Source organism: Gekko japonicus, unplaced genomic scaffold (assembly GCF_001447785.1).
Source record: "Gekko japonicus isolate JY-2015 unplaced genomic scaffold, Gekko_japonicus_V1.1 scaffold378, whole genome shotgun sequence".
In the NCBI taxonomy this organism is placed as follows: Eukaryota; Metazoa; Chordata; class Lepidosauria; order Squamata; family Gekkonidae; genus Gekko; species Gekko japonicus.
The window spans coordinates 1,022,249-1,046,532 of record NW_015159722.1 but is presented as its reverse complement, the minus strand read 5'-3'; the positions used below and the strand labels follow the sequence as shown (position 1 = coordinate 1,046,532).

Sequence of the window (24,284 nt, the reverse complement as noted above, 5' to 3'; positions counted from 1 at the left end):
GGGAAAGAGGAAGTTTTCTACCCTATTCCTAAATTTGTGGAGAGCCTCTCCTATACTAGTTACTTTGTCCATCTCCAGCTCCTTATTTCCAGTTTTGAATATCTCAGACTAAGAGAAGTTCCACATTTGACCGCAGTTTCCCACAGTTATCAGAAGATGAAAAGGTGCCCTAAAATACTCCTTTTTGAGTAAAAATTCCCTGACCTTTATTGTGCCAAAATTGCATCCTGTCAGGGCCAGTTCTCTAGCCAAATACTTGCATGGCACAAGAAGGGCAGATATCATGACACCATGGGAACTCAGCTCTCTCCTAGCTATATGTGGCATGGGAGTTAATGCACAGTGCCTCCTGGCCCTGCACCACAATTATTTAGGACCAACAGAGCTATAGCAGGAGACCTTGCAAGCCAGTTCATTGCCTGCTGGGGTGCGGGAATGGGGGCATGCACCAGCATTGTGTCACAGTGAAAACTGGAAATGATGTCAGCATGTCCCTGTGTCATCGATTTATCAATCCCCACCCCTAAATGTTGAGCTTGGGATCATTTGGTTTTTGTTAGCCTGAAAATGAATGTGATTGCTGTTTTTCTTCCCATCTATCCCAGTTATGATGGATGGTTGACAGAGCCAGGCTGAAGTGACTTCTACATATACTGGGATAGCCTTTTTGCTTTGGGCTGAAAACCTCCTGAGGTTTTTCTGGGCTATTTGCTTTTTCACAGAAGGGCCTGAAATTAAAAGGGGAAGATCTAGTATTTATACTGGAGAACCCACTGGATTCAATCCTTATCTTGAAACAAGAACTTGGAGACTATGGCCTTGTAGCCGGTTTGAGAATAAATATCAATAAAACGAATGACTAAAAATATGGAAGAGGAGCGGGCAATTCAACTACAAGAAACCTCAAGTTTCCAGCTACAGAAGAAAATAAAATACCTAGGAATTGTAATGACAAATAAATGCAGTTCATTACAAGAGAATAATTATAAAGAACTATTGAGGAAGACAAAACAGGATTTAGAGAAATGGAAAGATCTACAGATATATTTGATGGGACTTATAGCAACAATTAAAATGAATATACTTCCAAAATAGTTATTTTTATTTCAGACAATTCCCATCTTGCAAAACCAAAAAATCTTTAAGGAATTAGAACAATCGATCTCAAAATTTATTTGGTAAGGCAAGAGACCCAGAATAAGTTTGAAAACTCTTCAAGATGCAAAAGAAAGGGGGGGCTTTGGCCTACCTCACTGGAATCTCTATTACAGAGCAGCGGCATTAACGTGGATTAAAGACTGGGTCACATTGGAAGACAAGAGAATATTGAAATTGGAAGGTCATGACCTCTTGTTAGGTTGGCATGCCTTCTTATGGTATGGAAAGGCAAGTACGCATAAATACTTTAAGCAACATTGGGTACGGGCATCCGTAATAAAAGTTTGGGAAAACATGCCCAGACATTTCTATATAAAAAAATCAAAACTGATTGTCCCACTAGAAGCTATTACACTCCCAAATGTTTACCAGGAAGAAATACAGAGAAGGTATCTGGATATATTGGACTCTGAGAAACATTTGAAACCATTAGAAGATTTACCATGGTGGCAAAGAGCGCAAATAGAATCTAGATTTATCAAAGATAAGAAAATTGGATTTTATAAAAACTTGTTAGAGATTGAAAAGATTATTATACCCATGGACCTAAAACTTATACGAAGACTTTATGTACTTTTAATTGATTATTTGCTCTTGGATGAGATAGTGAAAGGGAATATGATTCAATGGGCCCAGAATATAGGGCATAATATTAACTTGGAGCAGTGGGACCAAATATGGAAGAAAAACATTAAGATTACTAAAGCTATTTCTTATAAAGAAAATGTTTATAACATGTTTAATAGATGGTATGTAACACCTGAAAGGTTAGATAAAATTGACTTAAAATGTTCCAATAAGTGTTGGAAAGGTTGGCACATTTTACCCTATGTGCTGGCATTGTGAAAAAAACTAAGAAATATTGGGTAATGGTGCATGAAGTTTTGCAAAAGGTGTTGGGCACGGGAGTGATATTTAAACCAGAGGTCTTATTGTTGAACATTTTACCTGAAAATTCCAACAAAGATGATCGCTATCTGATTGTATATCTAACTACGGTGGCCAGAATTCTTTCTACTAAATATTGGAAATCAATGGAGATACCAACAAAGCGAGAATTTATAAACAAAGTTTCGGAGGCAGCGGAATTGGATAAATTGACTTTATTGATAAAAGGTTTAACAGACTCTACATTCCACAATACTTGGACACGGTTTTATAATTGGTATGATAATCACATGTAGGCAAGTTTATAATGGTCAAACTATTCATTTTATTAGAAAGTATATACTCGATTGAGATAGAGTGGATGATTACTCATCATAATATACAAGAATAGAGATTAAGGTGGATTAGGTATAAGCATAATGTTGTTAAAAAAGAATGATAACCCCCATATATGTGCGCATGTATGTATGTTTATATGTTTATTTTGTGTTTGTGTAAAACATGTGAAAAATTGCAATAAAATTCTGCCTTTCGGGGCAGTTTAAAAAAAAAGAAAGTAAAAATATGTAGTGATTATTAGGAACCATCGGATTAATAGTGTTAGAATGACTCTCCTAGTGCAGGAAAATCAGTATCTGATTGTTCTCCAACAAAGCATCCACAGTCTTGAGAAGGAAATGGCCTTCTCTTCATCTCTGTGCCAGCATATGTGGATCAGAGGTATGCTGCCTCCTAATAAGGAGGTTCTGTTTTAAGGAAAAGGAGTGTATGGTTTTGCATTTTTGGTTCTAGATGGAGTTTTTATTTCACTTTAACAACAATGTGACAGTCTTACTAGCAACAGTTCAGATGGTTTTTGCTTGTAGTCAAAACAAAAAGTAATTTTCCCCCCATAACTTTTGTCTTTCTCTGGTACAGTGGAAGCTCTTCATTTGGGAACATTAATGGCTGCCTATGGATATTTCTTTCCTATCTCAGACCATGTTCTAACACTGAAGGATGATGGTACCTTTTACCGGTTCCAAGTAAGTATAATTGCATTATTTTATTGAACTTACCACTAGTTAGCAAATACTTTCTTCATTGCAAATTTATTTATTTATTTAATTGCATTTATATCCCACCCTCCCCGTGAACGGGCTCAGGGCGGCTTACATAAGGCACATAGTACATACAATATAAAAAGATAAAACAGTTAAAATGCAATTCCATCGGATGCAAGACTAGAAAACTCCCAACAGCTTGTATAACAAAGGGGCATAATAGATGTTACCCGGCCCACCGGCGGCATCGCTCTATAATGGCACGGTGGTGGTGGTGACAGTGGCGGCTCCTACTCAAAAGCCTGGCGGAAGAGCTCCGTCTTACAGGCCCTGCACAAATAGAGTCCTGCCCATGATGTAGCCCAGTACTGTTCATTTCTCAAATACATTCTAATTGAAAGACACATGAATCTGCTTATGGAAGAGGGGAGCTGGATTTGATTCCATGGCTATCTCCCATAGTGACGCTTAGCAGCTCTGATCAGCATAGGCAGCCTAATCACAATTGGCCTGATATAAGACAGGTGGGTTTTCAGTTCCAGAGTCTGGGCTTGGCATTGTGCATACCTGGTCAAAGACCAGTGACACAGGGGGACTTTAAGGGCTCTCACTGAATTTTATGGGGACCTCCTCTTGTGTGGAGTTTTATGTGGACAGGAGGCCTTGTGCTGCTGTGGACATGGTTGCTAAGAGAGCTGAACACAACTGTAGAGTATAAGAAGTCAGGATATTATTCAGAAGGATGTTTATCAGAAAAGTAATAATAAGCCAAATGTGTTTTGAACTGCATTTAGTTCTTAATCTTGAGACAGTTGAATTGAAGAGAACAGCAGTCTTAAGCAGATCATGTAATGTTGGTTTTATTATTAATTCTCTTCAATTTACTGGGAATCAAAAGATTCCCAGAGCAAGTTACAAATAAAAAACATTTTAAAAACATAAATACAAATACTACTCTTCAACTGCAGCTGATCAAATATAGAAAATAGAGAATATTTTAAAAGTAAAGCAGTTAATCCAGTAAGACTTCATCAACATTAGTGTATGAGATAATATAAAAATGACACAAAATAACAAGCGGTCCAAAAATTACAAGGAGCATGTATCTACAATAATTATCCAAAACAAGAAAATGCACACACGTGCACACACACATGAACGTCTAGCATTGTGAAGGGAAAATGAATTCAAATACATCAGATTACAAGGCCTGGTTAAACCAATATTGTTCTGTAACGCCGATGCTTTAATAGGTTTGATGCCAGGTGAGTCAGTGAGGAAAGAGCATTCCACGTTTGAGGAGCCACCTAGGGTTACCAGCAATGCTCCCTCTAAGCTGTGGAGTCTTGTGAGCAAAAATCCTACTTTGTGAGCCACTGGCATTAAAGTTGTGAGCGAGCAATTTGGCTACTGCATAAGTTAGTTTGCTCTGGAGCCCTCCTTCCTGAGCTAAGATGGAAATCTGTGAGCGGCAGGCTAAAATACTGTGAGCCTAGCTCGCACTAACTCAGCTTAGAGGGAACACTGGTTACCAGTCTCGATGTGGGGTAGGATTGCCAACTCTGGGAAATACCTGGAGACTTGGGGGGGGGTGGAGCCTGGAGAAGTCAGGGTTTGGGGAGGGGAAGGACCTTATTGGTATATGGTGCCATCGAGTCCACCCTCCAAAGCAACCATTTTATCCAGGGGAACTGATCTCTATCATCTGGGGATCAATTGTAATAGTGGGAATCTCCAGGCAGCACCTGAAGGGGCTAATGTGGGGGCTAAAAATATCCAGGTGTTTTCCAACCCAGCATCGGCAACCCTAGTGCCATCCCTGAGAAAGCCACGGTTCTCAGAACAGCCTGCCTCACCTGTAAGAAAGGCTGGAGGTAGCAGGATCAAGGTGGGCAGCCGTGTTGGTCTGAAGCAATAGAACCAAGTTAGAGTCCAGTGGGGCACCTTTAAGACCAACACAGTTTTATTCAAGGTGTGAGCTTTCATGTGCAAAGCACACTTCATCAGACACTGGAATGGAATTACAGATTACAGTTGTACATACAGGGGGTGAGTTGTTAAATTACCATGCAAAATAGTGAATATTTTTTTAACAGATAAAAAGAATGACAAGTTTGGAGTCTGGTTATCATCCATTTAGGTTCAGGGGGGGGGATAACACAGGTAATAAATATGTCAGAATTGGAGATTGATGTACCCTTAATTGTGAGAATCCCATCATTAGATCCCACCCATGTCCTTTCTAGCATGGAGGCAAACTTTGCAGTATCTTTTTCTTTAAAGGGAAGCATACCTATATAGAGTATTTTTCTTGTCTCCAGAACAGAGAATTACATTTAAATCTATCATACCAAATTACATTACATATTCAATTAAATTCTTAATTGTTAAGAGTAGTGAAGTGAGATTTTTTTTTTTTAAGTAACATTTTACTTCTCTACAACGTGGTTTCAGAAGCTGGTTTCAGGCTTGCGTTTGTTTTCTTCTGCAGTTTAGAAGTGGTGAATATTGCTGGGGTGGGCGGAACTACAACAATTTCCTGCCTGTTTTGCACCTAACGCCCTGCTCTGCAAATATTTGGGTAGACATGATTAAATCAAACTTCCATGGGTATTCTGTTTGTTTTGATAAGCAGTATGGTATTTAAATGTGTTTGGCTGTCATGGCTGGCATCTTCCCAGAACAATTTTATACAATAAAGCAGTTCTAGTATTGCAATGTATATACCTAGCCTAAGATGAATTCCAGTTGTAAAAGTTTTGTTGTGTTTTGCAGACACCTTATTTTTGGCCATCCAATTGTTGGGAGCCGGAAAACACAGATTATGGTCAGTGTGGATCTCTCTTCTCTTTCACTCCGGAGTCATGCATTGTATGGATGATAATCTCATAACCATATTTTTTATTTAAATCTGGCATCGCTAAGCTCTTCCTGGCCTTCCTTTCCAAACCCAGGGCAAGAACTGCTAATGCTGAGCTCAAGATTGGCTTTGGTTTACAAAGTTTACTAAGGCAGAGGTCAAATCTGCACATGAACTGGGAATACAAAAATAGCATTCTTTTTTTATCAAACCCTTTGTTAATGCATACGATGATACATTGGCAGTGACTCAGATTCTGCCATTTTTGTTAGGTTGGAACAATAGCAAGCAGCTGGCTAAGGAATGGTCAAAGCTGAGAACTTGTTCTGAGCAAACACAATAGATGTTATGTCAATGAATTCTGTGTATGTCCATCATAGCAACCATGGCTATAAATGTCCATATATGCTGCTGTCCTATTGACATATGTGAGGCATTTATAGTTATGCATATGTACCCTTACTTCAAACTCTGACACACAACAAATCATAAGGGTTGATTTGTAGCATTCTGATCAAAGATAATGAGACTGCAGTGTTACACATTGTTGATTAGTTTCCTCCCAGAGCTCAGATTTTTCAAAATGAGTTCATGAGGTTAATTTCTTGTTGATATTTCTACTCTATCAGGGCTCTAGTCGGGGGGGAGCTCTCAGGTACGGAGCTCCGGAAGAGAACCTCTAGGGGGCGGGGCGGTCACGTGGTGAAGCCCCGCCCCCTTCTTTACCCCGCCCTCTGCTTCGATCCTCATTCCGTTTGGGAATGAGGATGAAGCAGGAGGGTAAGTAGCCGGGCCTTCTGACACACTTCCGGTGATGTCAGGGGGTGTGGCCTTCTGTCACTTCCGGTGATGTCAGGGGGCGTGGCATATGCAAATAAGTTATGCTAATGAGTTATGCTAATGAGCTCCGGCAGCTCTTTTTCTACAACAAGACCCCTGTACTCTATAGTATGCATCTAAGGTTTTAAAGGGATCAGACTGAGCATTAAACATGGCATATTTCAAAAGCTGGCAGTTGACTGTTTTAGCTAAATGCAAATTTGGGCATCACTCTTTTTTGGGAATTCTGACAAATTTGTGGTGCTGTACTCTGTACTGTATGGCACCATGCCTGTTTATTGTGTTGGACATTCTTCTTCACTTCTCTGGATTGTATAATTGAAATGGAAGGGACAAAGATTGATAGGGCAACATTGATGAGGCATCTGCCTATTGAATGACTGGAAATTCTAAACACTGGTTGATAGACATTCTTCTGTACATTGAACAGTTGTGCTTTTAGGTGGTTTCAGAGGTCCTTGAGCAAATTATCCTGTGCCTTTGAATGCTCTTGGGATTGGATTGAGCATAAAATTTCTGCTTGCATTAGAACTCTTGTACAAATGGAAACTCAAGAGAAAGACCATGGTAGCCACTTGTGCTAGGTCAGTCTAATTGTATTCTCACTTGCATTTCCTGCAACCATAATGTATAGGGAGGGAAATGGTAGATGTTACATTAGATCTTATGCAACTGGGGATGTGCTAAGTCCATTTTTGTGTCCACACATCACTGGATCCAAGCCTGTCTTTAACCTCAAGTTCACCCCATTCGGTTATGGACTTCTGAAATGAGATGTTCTGGGGCTTAAAAGTACCTGCACATTATGCCCTTCATCAGGATGTGTGCAGTCTGATTGTAGCTATGCACACATCCATGAATGCAATTTGGGCATTGTAAAACAAATTGTAAAGTTAAAGGCTCTTAAACCATGACTTAAATTTAGCCCTGACTCTTTTGACAAAAACAAGTTCAGTGTCACACTATGCATTTTCCCCAGACTCTGATCAATTGTACTGTATTAATGCCATATGCAAAACAGCCACAAATACTATTTGAGAATACAAGCAGGTCTGCTGTAGTTAGTAAATCAAAGTACCCCAACATATTCGTATTGCCTCAACTGGTAAAAGAAAAGTACCTGCTAAACGTTGTAAGAAATCTAAAAGACAGTATTCTAGAAATTTAAAGAATGACAGTTTGCAGAAAATTAGGCATGTGTAGCATCTTACAAATGAAAGTCTGGAACTTTGAGTAATACAACAGGAATCATATACAGCTTTTAGAAAGAGATCCCCCCCCTCCAATGGTTCATGTTGTTAAAAGATTGAAATATTTCTCTAAGTCCCATAGTCTGATAGCCTGCACTTAGGCAAAACTAACAGAGTCATCACTGTGATGAAATATTACCAGATCAAAGACTGGAGGGATCAAGATGAACTTCTGTGTGAAACGCGATTGGAGGAAAAAGTTATAGATCCACAAAATCCAGATGGTGAAGCAAGTAAATGTTTGTCATATATTAGAAGACCAAGAATTCCTACAATCTTTACTTCCTGTCTTCTATAATGGTAACCATAAACTATTACTATAGGTTATATATTTAAATTATAGATCCTGGAACATCTTACCAGTGGAAGTACTTGTTGCTCTTTGCTTTCTAGCGACTTGCCAAGCAGTGTAGTTAAGGACGGCATTGGAAGCCTAGAGTGAGGAAACTGGAGACTGTCTGCTGTTGCTATTAGTTTGTGTATGTTTAAATTGTATTTGCAGGTCTAGAATTGATTCCTCAAGTGCACATATTAAATGGCATGGAATAAAATCACAGGGAATTATCATACAACTTGTGGCTGAATGTCTGAAGGTGTTTTGAGGTTAAGTTGGTTGCTTGGAGGTTCTTCTTGCAGTATTTGATTGGAGTATTTCTATATGCAAGATGACATCACTAAAGTTTGCCCTTGATAGATGAGGTACGTGCATGAGTGAAGGTTAGAGGATTTTCTGGACATTCTTGGTTAATGAGAACCTCAACTAGACCTGCAAGTGATGTGCCCGTATCATACAATGAACATTTTTAAAGGCCTAATGATGTGGACAGAGGGAAGGTGGCATGGTATAGCCTGATCTCATCAAATTTCAGAAGCTAAGCAGGGTCAGTGGTTGGATGGGAGACCACCAAGGAAGACTGCAGAGGAAGGCAATAGCAAACCACCTCTGCTTAATTACTTACCTTGAAAGCCCCTTGCTGGGGTTGCCATAAATCAGCTGCAACTTGAGGGCACTTTACACACATGGAATGATGTGGACATAAAAATTAGTACTTGCCTTCGTCTCCGTTCCTTTTAAGTATGGTCTCTTATCTCAACAACTGACTCAGCTTCCCAGCTATATATAGAAAGTTGTGGGTTTCCTACTAAGTCAACTTATCTGAAATGTAATTAGTCCACTCATAGTACGGAACCTCATAATTATCTGGTCTCTCCGGACCAAAAATAAAAACAAAAACAAACATATGGTCTTTTAGTCAGTTTGAAGGTACAATTAAGCTGCTGGCATTGAAAAAGACCCCCTCCCCCAAAAAATGTCCAAGTAGAAACTTGAAAGCTATGTTAGCATGTATTTATAATCTGTTGCTAGGAAAGAAAATTCAGGAGTTCTTCTTATGTAAGGTTCTTAATAGGAATTCTAAGCAACAGTGCAGTGCCTAACCCAATATCATGTAAGCCTATTTTCTCTCAGCAAAGACTCCTCTGGCTCAGTCTGAAGAAGTTAGCAGTGACTCACGAAAGCTCATGCCCTGTCACAAATTTTGTTAGTCTTTAAGGTCCTACTGGACTCTTTCTCTTTTCTACCACTACAGACAGACAAACATGGCTACCAATTTTGATCTATCTGGACTCTTAGGCATTTATAGCCAGCGTGGCTATAGAGTGGGATAGAGTGGGATAGAGTGATAAACTAGAAACAAGGGGAATCAGGTTCAGATTCCTGCTGTGCCATGAAATGCAGTGAGTGCCCTTGAACCAATCATTCTTTGTCAGTCTAACCACCTCACAGGGTTGTTGTGAATATAAGCAGGAGAAAGAAGGGTCCTTGAAGCAAAGGTTGGATCAAAATGCAGTAGATAGTGCACATCCTGGCAAAAGAGCCTGCAGTACATGGAGAAAATAGGTAGATCCAGAGATCCCCCTTGTCTATATGATGGTTGGGGATAGATACTGCTATGTGCAGCTGAGGCAGCCTGCTTGCACAGAAATGGGAACAGAACCACAGATTCCCAAAGTACATACCTGTGATGATAATGCTCACATTCCAGTGATGCCCCCCTCATCCCTGCATAGTGTGCATGGAGATGTATACTCTCAACTTTTACTCAGTTTGATTGAGAATATATGACCCCATGTTATACTGAGGGTGGGGCACTTTGTTCATCTTGGCACCATGCATTCAGATTCTGGGAAACTATAACACCACAATTACAGCAGCAGCATGCGTATTTGCTTTCTCCCTCTTTTCAAATTAATGCACTCAGGTACCTTGGTGCACTGATTTGATACACCCTCATCTGTTAACTGATTGTCAGACTTAAACATATCATCTGGCTTATTTTGACTTCATAGGGGGAAAAGAGTTCTGCTTCTGTTCCTTGTAGAAATGGATTCTGTTTAAGTGCCAGGTGAAATTTTAATTTTGAAAAAAGAACAGCCGACAGATAAGGGCTTTGTCAAAAGAGAGGACCAAGGTACCTGTGTTCATTAATCGAAAAGGGGAAAAAACGCAGCTAATAAGGCTGTCCCTTTTTAATTTAAAAAAATCCATTATTCAAAAATATAAACTTACCCAGAATATCATAGAAAACCAAGGCTGTATAACTTAACATTTATCAAAACAACATAATCAATGCCCTGACCTGGATAGTGCAGGCAAGCCTGATCTTGTCATATCTCAGAAGCTAAGCGGGGCCAACCCTGGCAAGTATCTGGAACAACAACAACGTAATTGATGGCAAGCTCCTATACACCTCAGAGCTCCCTCTTTAGCATTCTCTTCAGGCTTAGGGCTTAATTGAGGTCCAATATATGATTGTTCCCCTACCTAGATGGCCCAGGCTAGTCTGATCTCATCAGATCTCGCAAGCTAAGTAGGTCAGCCCTTGGATATGGGAGACCACTAAGGAAATCGAAGGTTGCTATGCAGAGGCAGGCAATGGCCAATGGCCTCTGAACATCTTTTGCCTTGAAAACCCCATGGGGTCGCCATAACTCAGCCACAACTTGATGGCACTTTACACACACAATATATGATTAGTGGCTGCCAAATCTATTTAATAAAGTTTCCTTGAGCATTTCTCCTTCCATCTCAAATCTGTTTAATTGCCGTTATCTTATTCATTAGCCTACTAAACCAGGCTTAACAGTCCTGAACTATTGGCATTATCAGTGTGTAATTCTTTCCAATATTGTGCCAAAATCATCTGAATGGCTACCAATAAGTTCTTAACTAAATATCTTAGTTAACTGGTTACAGCTGTCTAGGGAGAATTCCTAGTAGGGCATTTTTCCGCTTGCATGATAAATATAAAAACAGTGTAAAAAGTTGGAAGTGAATAAAGATTCACACACATGGACACACACACGCTTAGTTCATGAAGGTATAAAATTAGTTTATAAACTGAGAACAGAAATGACTATTTGGCATATAGAGAAGATGGCTTCAGTCCAGCTGTACCTGTGCTCATCTAGTTGCACCCCACGACAAATAGTGCTCTAGACAGAGATGCACATCTCAAACTTCATAAAAAGCCATATCCAATTCAGTGGTGTCTGGATGAGCATTCTACTTAAGTGTGGTGGTTTCACCTGCTAAATCAGGGCCTATAACTAAAATCCAGTGCGGAGATAGTCACACTTAGGGTGGATATGGCTTCTATGAAAGGCACATAGTTAACTAATTCCTTCTTTTTCAGAGCAAGCCAGAAACTTTATAAAATCCCTCTAGGTTTAGTTTTGACAAAGGGAAACATCTGGCCTACTTTAACATCCAGACTCTTAGAACTGTGTTTTGTTAGTATTTTGAGCTATCACATTTTTATGTGAACAAACTGGAATCAGTGAGTGCTGTACTTACACATCGGGATGAATTTTGTAAACTACTACTTATTTCTTCTCCATTCATTAAAACATGTAAGAATGGATTTAAAATTCAGGATGCCCTTTCATAACTGTCAAAAACTTCTCAGTAAATCTGAAAGTAAATCTATAGAAGAGCAGGGGTGCTTTTTTCTTTAAAATAGGCACAATCAACTCACATGTATCATCCAAAGAATCCAGTGACATTTCTCCCAAATTATTGCTTTCCTGATTTTTCTCAGGTATCATCCTAGTTTTCTACAATCTGGTTTATAGCAATTTTTGTAGCTTCTGTCACAATTGTAGTACAATCTTTTCAGGTGGGAACTGATGGAACACTGTTGCCTTATCTAGTTTGGAGGTGTGGTTTGTGATATTCTGGTAATACTGTATAACTCCACTTACCTCCATTATCTAACTGTCCATATACTTGTGCTCAAATGCCTTTCTTCTTGAATTATTGAAGCTATGAAGTTCCTAGAAATGAAACGACAGTAAATCCCCTACAGTATCAAAGCACAATGAGGTAGTTTTGTCTCATTTGTCAGTTTTGCCTCATTTTTCTTGAAACTCTAGCCCAGAAGTCATCAAATGTTGGCTGCTCAAGGACCCCATTTTGATTTAATTTTTTTGCAACCCCCCCAAGCAAGTTTACATAAAATGTTTAAATAAAATTTCAGAGCTGCTGATAGATAAACATCATACAAAACCTGAACTTTTGGTATTCAACTAGAAACTCTCATTGGCTATTATTGTCTGTGGGCAAAGAGTTGTCTGTCTCCCTGCTGAAATTATTTGCATTGGACAGGAGAGTGAAAACCTGTTCAAATTTGGCACTAGAAATAACTTTGATGATTGTATTAGGGCAGTGGCTGCATCTTCATGTCATTGGATATTGGAAGATAGTTGACTTATAGCAATAATTAAAAACTGGATTCTTGTGAGTGGACGAGTTGATCCAGTTACTAATAATTGCCTGTAGCACAATGATAGCACAGTATTGAGCAATGTGTGGATGCAGCTTGTTTTTCTTTGGTGCCACTCAGTCCATTAGAGTTCCTAGGTCTGAGCTATTAGTTCCCAGAGACCAATTGGTGCATCTTCTGGCTACTGCTGTGAGCTGGTCTGAAAGCTAGATGACTGGTTTTGTCCTCTTTCTCTTAGGCAAAGAGTCCCTGTCCCATTAATACAAGCTGGGAGTGCTCTGTTTTCAGTTTAGCCTACTAGTTCAAGAAGGGCTTGCCCTCTGTCCTTGCAAAGGACTAGTGGGCACACTTGGGGTACCATTACAGACCCCTCCCCCCAACATCAGTTTGAGTAATGGTACTCTAGAAGGAATGCAGAATAAATACTTGGGTGTGAGGCAGAATAAATACTTGGGTGTGAGGCACTTCTGCTAGTGGAACTGACCTTTCGTTCTTCTTCCTCCTTCTGCAGCCCACTGAGCTTCCTGAAATGGAGCTCCTGGAGGACTTAAGACCCTCAGGAATAGTTGAGAGGTTAAATTGGAATCTGGAAGGAGAAGGGGAAATTGCAAAACAATCACCTTCCACTGGTAGAAAATGACCTTTGGATCTAATCCTCTTGTCACTTTCACTTTCAGAAATTAAAATATGAATCATGCACAGCATCAGGGCTATTTTTGGGCAGGAACGCACAGGAACGGAGTTCCGGCTGGCTCCCGAGGTGGCCACACCCAGCAGGAACTAATTATCATAATAGGCCACACCCAACAGCAGAAACTCATTAGGATTGGCTACATTAGGGGTGTGTGGCCTAACATGCAAAGGAGTTCCTGTTACAAAAAAAGGCCCTGGGTTTTGACAACAAACAAGGTAAACAGAATAACAAGCAAAAGGTGGGCATGGCTGAAAACCACAATTCTGGGAACATGGGGGTGCAGCCTAATGTGCTAATGAGCTGTGCTGTCAGGGGTGTGGCCCAATATGCTAATGAGTTCCTGCTGTTGGGTGTGGCCTATTATGCTAATGAATTCCTGCTTGGCTTTTTCTACAAAAAGAGCCCTGCACAGCACTGTTTCAATTCTGGTGTGCGCATACTGGGTTTGATTTAAAAATGAAATTGACAAGGCTCTCGCCTCCCCTTTACCTCTCCTTCCAGTCCTGCTACAGTTTTTTCCCAGACAAAAATGAGTTGAAAACAGATCATTCATTTCATGTTTGTATTTCCACACAAAAGGTTAGCATTAAAAAATGGCATAGGAGCTCTTATAGGAGGACAAGGGTAGGTCAGGTTGGCAACATCAGCTAAGCAGCAAACCCTAGTAAAAAAGACAGCATCATTTCTTTCCCTGAACCAGCAACAACAGCAGTGGTGGGAGATGCACTTTAAAGGGAAAGATGTGGTAGAAATTCTCTCAGCAGTGAAAGCTGGGGCTTTAGTACAAATGGAAAGATGGGCAAAAATTTTCTCAGCAGAGCTATACCAGGTGAAGAAGGACTATAGACCGAGCAATTTGCACTAAATCAGACTCGTGCTTGCAAAGTATTAATGCACACACTATCTCTGCCACAGGTGGTGGTGGCGGCTACAAGCATGGACAGCTTCAAGAGGGAATTAGATAAGCATATGGAGCAGAGGTCCATCAGTGGCTATTAGCCACAAGGTACAGATAGGAACTCTCAGTCTGGGGCAAATGATGCTCTGCATTCTTGGTGCTTGGGGGGGGGCAACAGTGGGAGGGCTTCTAGTGTGCTGGCCCCACTGCTGGACCTCCTGATGGCACCTGGTATTTTTGGCCACTGTGTGACAGAGTTTTGGACTGGATGGGCCATTGGCCTGATTCTACATTGGCTTCTCTCATGTTCTTATTAGATAGATGGATGATGGATGGGTGGGTGGATAAAAATATTGTCCTCAGGAAACACCTTAGGGAAGTTGTATTGTGATTAATGGAAGGTACATTTTCCAGCTTAGTAAAAAGAGAAAAGCTGTGTAATTAGTGTTTATTTCAGACACAATGGAGCATCTCAGCAGGCTTTTCTAAAGCTGTTTGTAATAAACATTCAGCTGTGGTTTTAAAGCAATTTTATACTTAGCCATTCACTGCAGGCATTAATGCTCCTTGTTTCAGTAGGGCCAGAATGACTTGTTATAGGTTATCAGAAATTGTACATGTACTCTCTCTCTCTCTCTCTCTCTGGTGTTTTCATTTTCTTTGAAACATTAGACATGACAAGAATGAGGATAAGATGGACTGTTGGCTAAAAGTATGCAAGAAAATCTCCCTAGGATAAAGTTTCAGTTTAATTTTGAGAATCAAATTGACTGTATTTTGGGGAGGAGTCAGGATTCTTGCACCTCCAGGATAGGCTTCCTGGCAGTGATGAGCATTTGCACATTGCTTTGTGATGCATATTCCTTTAGTCTCCTCTGAGGTGCATCTTCTGCTACTTTTTGAAAAGTTACATTCTAGATAGCACAAAGAAGTTAGTTTTGGAATGGCATGGATCCTGAAGGTCAAATGTACCTATTCAGGTACTAACCAGGGCTGGCCCTGTTTAATGTCCGAGAACTGATGAGATCATAGTAGCCTTGGGCTATCCAGGTCAGGGCATCACATGCATACATTGATTTTATGGTCCTAAATGTTATGGAAATATGCAGGGCTTTTTTTGTAGAAAAAGCCCAGCAGGAACTCATTTGCATAATAGGCCACACCCAACAGCAGAAACTTATTAGCATATTGGGCCACACCCCAACAGCAGAGCTTGTTAGCATATTAGGCCACACCCCCATGCCTTCCCTTGAAGGGAAGGGAAGGCAGCTTAAACTGTCTTCCCTTGGCTTGCCTGAGTGTCCCACAGCTGCAGGGCGCCCAGGCTAGCTGGCCCTTGGACAGGCCAGGGAAGGCACGGGGAGGCATTTAAATGCCTTCCCAATCCTTCCAGGGCCCCCCGGCCCACCTGCCTCGGAGTTGCCGGGGGGTCGCTCTCCAGGCCTTCCCTCTGTAGCCATGCACATGGAGGTTTTGGCTGTAGTGGGCGTGGCCAACTCTGAAGCCAGCCGGAACTCCGTTCCTGTGCGTTCCTGCCCAAAAATAGCCCTGGAAATATGTGCATCTCCAAACAGTGAAAAACACAAGGTGGATCTGTGCAAGGGAGTCACAGGCTAATCATGGATCGATGATCTGGTGTCTGAAGGTTCTCCTCCCCTCTGTTTATGGTGCTTAATACTGTAAAGACTGGTGTATAAATGGCAGGCTCATTTACTGCATAAAAAGTGAATCAGCATATAGGGGGTGGGGGCTAACAAGATGTCTATTGATTCATTTCACATATACACTGCAGAGAGGAAAAGATGCCTGATTTTGCATTTAGCTTGTAGAACAATTTGGAAAAAGTCCTTTGTCACGCGCTAACTATTCTTTCTGAATTGAGAATAACCTCGGTTCCTTTGTTTCATTATCTGTAAATGGAAGAGACATTCATCTCTTTGCTTAGGGCTCTGTTGAGGAAATATGCTACGAAAGAGCTCAGTGTAAATCAGTTGTATCTTGGGCACACAAGTGCTGGAGTAGTTCTTGGAAGTAAATCTTATTGAATATTTAAACAACTTTATAGTCTAAAACACTCCCTCTATTCCAAATAAGCAACTGTGGCACAGATGGACATGCCTCTCCATCTGGGGCCCATTAGTTTTTCAGATAATTTATACTACACCAGTTTGGTGTAGTGGTTAAGTGTGTGGACTCTAATCTGGGAGAACCAGGTTTGATTCCCCACTCCTCCACTTGCACCTGCTGGATGACCTTGGGCAAGCCATAGTTCTGGCAGAGCTGTTCTTGAAAAAGAGCAGTTTCTGTCAAGAGCTCTCTCAGCCCCACCTACCTCACAGGGTGTCTGTTGTGGGGAGGGGAAGGGAAGGGAGTTTGTAAGCCGCTCTGAGACTCCTTTGGGTAGTGAAGGGCGGGGTATAAATCCAATCTCTTCTTCTTCTACTACCCAAAATGAAGGCACGTAGGCTGAAGGATTTACAGCAAGCATCTGTGATTCTTATTCTACTCAGATTTATTTAGCATTCATCATCTCCTAACATAGTTAAATTCCCTTTTATATTTTTAATCAAGGGAGCTAAATGGGAGTAAACTGTTTGTATTTCCTACCTTTTCAAATGTGGCTTCCACAACTGCTGGTAATCCAGCATATAGCTGTAGGCCACAATCCATAGCTGCAAACAGTACATTTTCTCTTAATTCAGATGGCTAAAAACAAAGGGAATAAAAACAATTAATCCTACTTAAATGTTTAACATCAGATGTACATAAGAGTTGCCTGCCTGAGAATTATTGACTGATTGTAGTTGACAGCCACTTCATCTCAGAGAAAAAACAGCCCTCTTTTGTAGAACATAGCCTTTGAAATTGAGCCCCACTTTGTGGGGAAGAGTGGTATATAAATTGAAATAATAAATAAATATAAAACACAGGATGGAGACACAGTGGTCAGGGACCTCTGGTTGAATGGAAGGCGTTATTAAGCCATTAGATCTTGATGTCTGGGGTTTTAGATAGTGTCTGCGATAGCAAGAAATGATTGATTATTTTTTGTGTTCCAGCGGTTTACCTCTGCAAGCGAACAATGCAAAACAAAGCACGGCTTGAGCTAGCAGACTATGAAGCAGTAAGTACCTGGGGCCTTTCCTGGAACTGAGATGTCAAATAAATGAGACTCTGACGCACAGTAGTGTGCAGGGAACAAGACCACAACAATTTTACAAAGAACCCAGCTCCCAGAAAATATCACTTGAGAACCTATGGCCTAAATGTTGGTGTACTGAAAGTGATACTGGAGTTTTAAGGTTCTGAAATCCCTGCTTTAAAAAGGAACTGCATAGTGCTGAGCTGAGAAAGAAGAAAGGAACCATGTTGAAAATCGAGATCCTTTCATTCAAGCTTCTACCAAGTTACAATGGTGAGACTGCTTGTTCAGCAATATGCTAGTCTTCAGTTTTAGACAGATGGTAAATACACAGGCAGGCCTTTGTTGAACATGAACCACACAGTTGCAGCACAGCACAAATGAGGGTCACCTTGAAGATTATCTTGTTTAAAGTGTATTGTGAATGCTTTTTTTCACTGCAGGTACCTGGATTGGGAAAATAGCATATGCATCATTTTAGTGCCAATTTGTATTAGAAAGACTTCTTGCACCTCACTTCAAATAATATACGGTGTGGCTCTCTGCTGCTCAGAAACACTATTTGAAAAAGTAATGTTTAAAGTATCTTTATTAATAGTAGCCGCATAGTTTTTGCACTAGCCTACAGAGCTGCATACTAGATTATACGTTTCTCATATTCTTCTGATAGGATGACTACACATTCAGCTAGAGACCAATATCAAAGCTCACTTTGTTTCAGTTAGTCCCCAATGTAATAAGAATACGACTGAAGAGAGGAGGACAAGTTCTGTTTTCATTTTTAACCAGTGTAAATGTAGAAGAAGCCCTGTGGCAACTACAGTTGCTTCTCAGGACTGACTTCTGCATTGTGTTGTTAACTATATGGATTTTCCCATGAGTCGTGCCTGGATCTAAAAATGTAATGTAAGAAAGGTTTATTTAGAGACAGTTTACTTCTGAGGAAGGCATGGGTGTTTATAGAATCTGGAGTAACACACATATGCTTGAGTCTTCTCTTGGAAGTAGATCTGTATTCAACACTTATTTATGTTACATTTTTACATGTAAGGTTGACTTTTAAGAGCAGGCCATCTGAATGCTGAGGGAAATGAGGAAACAGAGGGCATTTCTGTGTCAAATGGGCCGTAGCATCTTACCATATCCCAGTAATATGGATCCTATAATATCAGTGGGAGATTCTTGATGGGTATCTGTAGAAAAACTAAATGATTTCAGGTTAATATATTTTAAGAGTCTTTCAGGCTCCCGGAGAGACTCCCACTGTGTCATTTAAAATGGCAGTGTAAAAAAATCACACACCCATATTCATCCGAAGTCTTACATGGAATGTAGTGGCAGCATCGCATGTGGATCAGCAACAATATCAGGCTGTAGCCAGCCTGTGGGACAATTGATTCCAAGAAGCCTGTAAAAAGTTTGTAAAACGCTACCCTAGAAACTTGCTAACGTGTGGTGTGTTTTCAGGAGAGCTTGGCCAGGTTACAACGAGCATTTGCACGGAAATGGGAGTTTATTTTTATGCAAGCAGAAGCACAAGCAAAGTGAGTCCCACTGACATTTTGTTGCTGGATTTGTCAGCTACCATCTTACAAGGCATTTCCACTGATGTTCTTTATGTTACATATCTACCTCCCCATCGACAGAGTGGACAAGAAAAGGGACAAGATAGAGAGGAAAATCCTCGATAGCCAGGAGAGAGCATTTTGGGATGTACACCGGCCAGTGGTATGTGTATTGACTTATGTTTGTTAATATGTAACTCCAAAAATCATTTTATACAAGACGGTGACTTATCATATGTCTGGGACTTGAAGGAATATCCCTGTTTTTACTTACTACACAGTACTGTTTTTCACTTTTGGACCACATGAACTGATTGACCCATCCCTAGGTGTTTGCTGTTACTAGTAAACACATTGTTACCTGTGAGCTGGAGTGGAAAATGTGCTTATTGATATATAGTCAAAATGACACAATTCCCATCATACATTTGTTAATATTTGGAGGAGAGGCCATTTGCTTCCTAGTGGTCTGTGGGAAGAAGAAGCTGCATTGTGGGTGGTTAAGATGGCTTGCAGGAGTTGTTGCAATTAGGGCCTCTGGGCCCAACATGTAGATATGTAAATAAAACCTGTCCAGTTCATTGACAAGAGGCTGGGATCAGTTCTTTGTGGACTCTGGAGGGACCTTCTTAAGTTCTCCATATACCACTTGCTACCTTTGCTGGGAATTATTCTGGCACTGTATCCAACAGCAAGCAAGTCAGCCTCTTTCACTGTAGTTAGGATCTAAAAATTGTGCACTTGCAAATATTAAATATTCACTTCTACAGATAAATGTTGTGACCAATGTTCCCTCTAAGCTGTGGAGTCTTGTGTGCAAAACTTCTACTTTGTGAGCAACTGGCATTAAAGCTGTGAGCCAGCGATTTGGCTACTGCATAAATTAGTTTGTGCTGGAGCCGTCCTTCCTGAGCTAAGACAAAAATCTGTGAGCTGGAGGCTAAAAAACTGTGAGCTAGCTCACACTAACTCAGCTTAGAGGGAACACTGGTTGTGACTGTGCAATGTCATATTTTAGCAGTTTGAAAATAGTAATGGTGCTAATTTTTAGTTTTTATTTATTTTTATTTTAATAAATATATACGTTGCTGTTCATTTAATGTAATAAAGTTCCCAGAGTGGTTTGCCAACAAGAAATAAAGCAATAACGGTTTAACATCCTACTTTTTAAAAAAAATTAGAACATTAACAAGCTCAATCATAGGCAGTCTGGCAATAAAACCATAAAAGCAGGGAGAAACAGAGCTATTTATTTTATGACTGGGGATGTTTCCACACCTATTGCTATTAAAGGTTTATAATCTTTCTGAGAAGATAAACATCATGGATTTAACATTTAAAGTGGTGGTATTTATAAAGGCCTAATGCATTATAGCTTCATTCCACTCTATTGAATATTTTGGTTGGTAAAGTTTCTGTGAAGAAGAAAGTAATGAATGCATTGAAGATTTTGCATGAAAAACAACAGATTTTTAGGAATCTGGTTGGGTGTCTTGTGAGAATTACATGAAGCAGAAAGCAGCTACAGATGGTGAGTGGTCCTTAACACAGCTTTAGAGCAGAGCAGCATTTTCTGCCCTTGGTGAAGAGTCAGAAAGGTGGGGAAGTTGAAGAGAGAAAAAAAGACCCTGCACACTGTAACTTATCTAGAAAATGAATCAACATCTAAGGACTCTTTAAAATATTTGATAGGGGTTTTTTAATGTGGAGAAATATAGACCAACCTCCAAAACCTTGCTAAACCTTGGGAAGTTGCTTGCACTCAATCTAACATGCTTGTTAAAAGCCTGTTGTGAAAATAAATAATATAGCAATTGTGAAGCCGTAAAGACACCCTAGAATATAACCAAAGGAATTACTGGCAATAATACTACTAAATATTTTTGTATGCATGTTAGAAAATCAGGTGGAGTCATCCGTATGGCATACATACCTACTTAATCCACAGATATCTGCCTTCAGAATGATGCTAGGCATGACTAGGACCAGAGTACTTTAATACTATCTTTTAGGCACCAGGCCAAATGTTTCTGTTCACCCAGGCTTTTTAATTAAGGGGTTGATCTTTTCATACTACTTTAGTCAGAAAACTGTTATTTTAAGTTATTTATTTATTTATATTTATTTATATTTACATTTATATCCTGCAGGCTTAGGGCAACTAACAACATATACAAATATACATTAGAATTCCATTAAAACTGTCAATCAATATAAAATCATACTACATAAACATAACTTATATTAAAAGATGGTGAACCAATGATGGTACAATTGTTGGCACAGTTGGTAATTGGGCCAGGGCAATATGATCAAGGCGGCACCCTACTTAAAAGCCTGGTGGAAGAGCTCCATTTTACAGGCCCTGCGGAACTGTAAAAGGTCCCGCAGGGCCCTGATGTCCTCTGGGAGCTCATTCCACCAGTGGGGGGCCACCACAGAGAAGGCTCTGGCCCTCGTTGTAACCAACTTGGCGATTTTGGGAACCCGATCTTAGTGCTCACTGGGGTACATGCAGGGAAAGGCAGTCCCTTAGGTAAGCAGGTCCCTGGCCTTATAGGGCTTTAAAGGTAAGAACCAGCACCTTGAAGCATATCCGGTATGCTATAGGCAGCCAGTGTAAAGCTTTTAGGGTGGGCTGGATGTGTTCCCACACAGGAAGGCACAACAACGGTCTCGCTGCTGCATTCTGTACCAGCTGCAGGATTTGGGACAAGGGCAGCCCCATGCAAAGAGCATTACAGTAATCCAATCTTGAGGTGACCAGTGCGTGGATCACTGTTGCTAGGTCATTGCGTTCAAGGAAGGGAACCAACTGCTTAATCAGCCATAGGTGATAAAAGGCCGACTTTGCAGTGGCTGCTACCTGGGCCTCCATCGTTAGGGAGGTATCTAGGAGCACTCCCAAGCTCCTAATCTCCAGCACTGGCACCAGTGGTGCCCCATCAAAGGTCGGGAGAGGGATCCCTAACCTTGGACCAGTCCGACTCAGGCACAGGACCTCTGTCTTTGTCGGATTCAATTTCAGTCAGCTCTTTCTAAGCCAACCAGCTACGGCTTTCAACGCCAGGTCCAAATCTCCCGGACTAGAGTCTGACTGGACATCCAACAACAGATAGAGTTATCAGTGGTCTGTTTGTATGGTCTATTTTTTTATGCTGGTCTGGATTTTTAATGCTGCATTTTAATTAATTTTTTAATTTTTTCCTATTGTTTTGGAGTTTGTAAGCTGCCCCAGGCAGGTTCCTGGAGAGGTGGCATAAAAGTCCTAAATAAATAATACTAAAAACCGTCTACCTGCAATAAGAAATGGTGACGTGTTTGCCAATGATTTAAGGCAGGCAGCCTAGGAGGAGAGCTAGAAGGGGATAATAGAGCACTCCTTCCTGTGACAAAGGGAGCATTGACTTTCTAAAGTTTATACCCTGAAAATCTAGTTGGCCTTTAAGGTGTTACTTACTCTCAAATCTAGCTCTCACATGTTCTACATTGGTTTATTAATTTTTTTTGTGTGTGCATGCACAGTTTCTTTCCAGGTAGTAGGTGTGTGCATTCTTGCATTTCCACTAGGGAACTGTAGCCTATGACTGGGCATATTTTGCACTGTGATACATTTGTATGCTTTCACTTTGGAGTGTATTTGAAATTTCCTAACCTGAAAATTGTAAGGAGGAGTTAAAAGCCAGGATGTAGTCCTTTAACATTTAAGTTCTGAAGTCAGTTCCAGCAATCAACAAACATGTCATGCACTGATACAGCAGTGGCCTTTTTGAGTGCCTAGTCTGCACAGTACATACCGCATAGGCTCAGAAATAGAGCATACCCTCTTAATACTGTCTATTTAAAATTATAAGGAGAAAGACAGTTTTGGCTTTGGGCAACACAGTTTTCTCAGGAATACATTTGGCCATTGTGCTCTGGATGCATTTGCATTCCAAACCTGTGGTATCTAACCTCAAAGCATTTCTGTTGTTTCTGTTTGTGAATAAGCAAAATCCTTAGAATGGCTTTGCTCATCCTCATGTGATACCTTCATATAGCAATATCCCATCCAGGTCACTGTACTGAGAAGGCAGAATGGTGGATCTGCTCTTGTTTTCTACACTTGGATCCTCTAGGAATTGTATGCACAGAGCATCTGTTTTGTACATGCATTCTACACAAGTACCCCCTGTTTCTCGATGCTGGGGCCATGCGAGCCTACGACGCCTCCTCAAGCTGCAGCTGTCGAACCCGACTCTCCCCCGCCTTGCTGGTGCCTGGAAGGACACCCCGCGCAATCGCCGCGTAGTAGCTGCCGCCGCGCCCCAAGGGCTCCCAAGCTCACCGAACAAGGCTCACTGAACAAGGCAGCACCTCGTTCTCTCGACCGCCCAACATGAGCACGAGGCAGCAACTGCCCTGGGTGGGAGTGGAGCCGAGCCTACCTGGCTGGCTCATCCCCGCCCACGTCCCAGTGCGCTGCGCTGCGACGTCGTTGCAGGCCTGCCGGCCTCCACTGCGGCAAATCAGCCCCCAGCCACCATTGCCTTCGGCAGCAGCCGGGAGCTCCCTTGTCCATATCCTTTTTGAGGTGAGACCTCCAGAACTGCACACAATACTCCAGGTGCAGCCTGACCAATGCAGTGTACAGCAGGACTATGACATCTTGCGATTTGGATGTTATGTCTCTGCTTTTTTTAAAAAAATTATTTTCAGTTTCAATCAAAAGTATGTTTGATTACATAATTATAGATTCCTTTAAATCTCATTTCTCTTTCTTTAATATAATATAGTTTTACATATTTTCAAGTCTAGTCCATCTTCTTTATGTTCAGCCAATCATAAATTATTTTCCATCTTTTCCAAAATATCTCCTCTGATTTATTTTGTAACATTATGCTTAATTTGTCCATTTCTGCTACTTCTAATATCTTATGTTTAAGTTCCTTTATAGTAGGTATATCTTTTGATTTCCAACGTTTCGCAATAAGTATTCTAGCCGCTGTAAGTATGTAAACATTTATATAAGTGAGGTCTTTTATATTATCCGGTAGCATATTAAGTAAATACATTTCCAGAGTTAAGGGGATTTTGATTTTTAAGACGTTTAATAAATTACCATAAGTTTCTTTAATTTTCCCTATTTTTAACGTAGGTTTTGAGAATGCCTTTATGGGGGA

The 24,284-nt window shown here is 40.7% G+C and overlaps 1 protein-coding gene across 1 annotated transcript in view; it reads left to right on the top strand.

The window, feature by feature from the left end:
• Positions 1-1,452: 1,452 nt before the first annotated feature.
• Positions 1,453-24,284, top strand: part of RGS7 (regulator of G-protein signaling 7) — a 69,374-nt gene continuing 46,542 nt past the window's right edge. Inside the window, exons 1-6 of the mRNA XM_015421722.1 lie at positions 1,453-1,969; positions 2,965-3,071; positions 5,865-5,916; positions 17,475-17,539; positions 19,025-19,101; positions 19,204-19,285. Coding sequence (XP_015277208.1) covers positions 1,453-1,969; positions 2,965-3,071; positions 5,865-5,916; positions 17,475-17,539; positions 19,025-19,101; positions 19,204-19,285 — 900 coding nt within the window. The remainder of the gene's footprint in view (positions 1,970-2,964; positions 3,072-5,864; positions 5,917-17,474; positions 17,540-19,024; positions 19,102-19,203; positions 19,286-24,284) is intronic.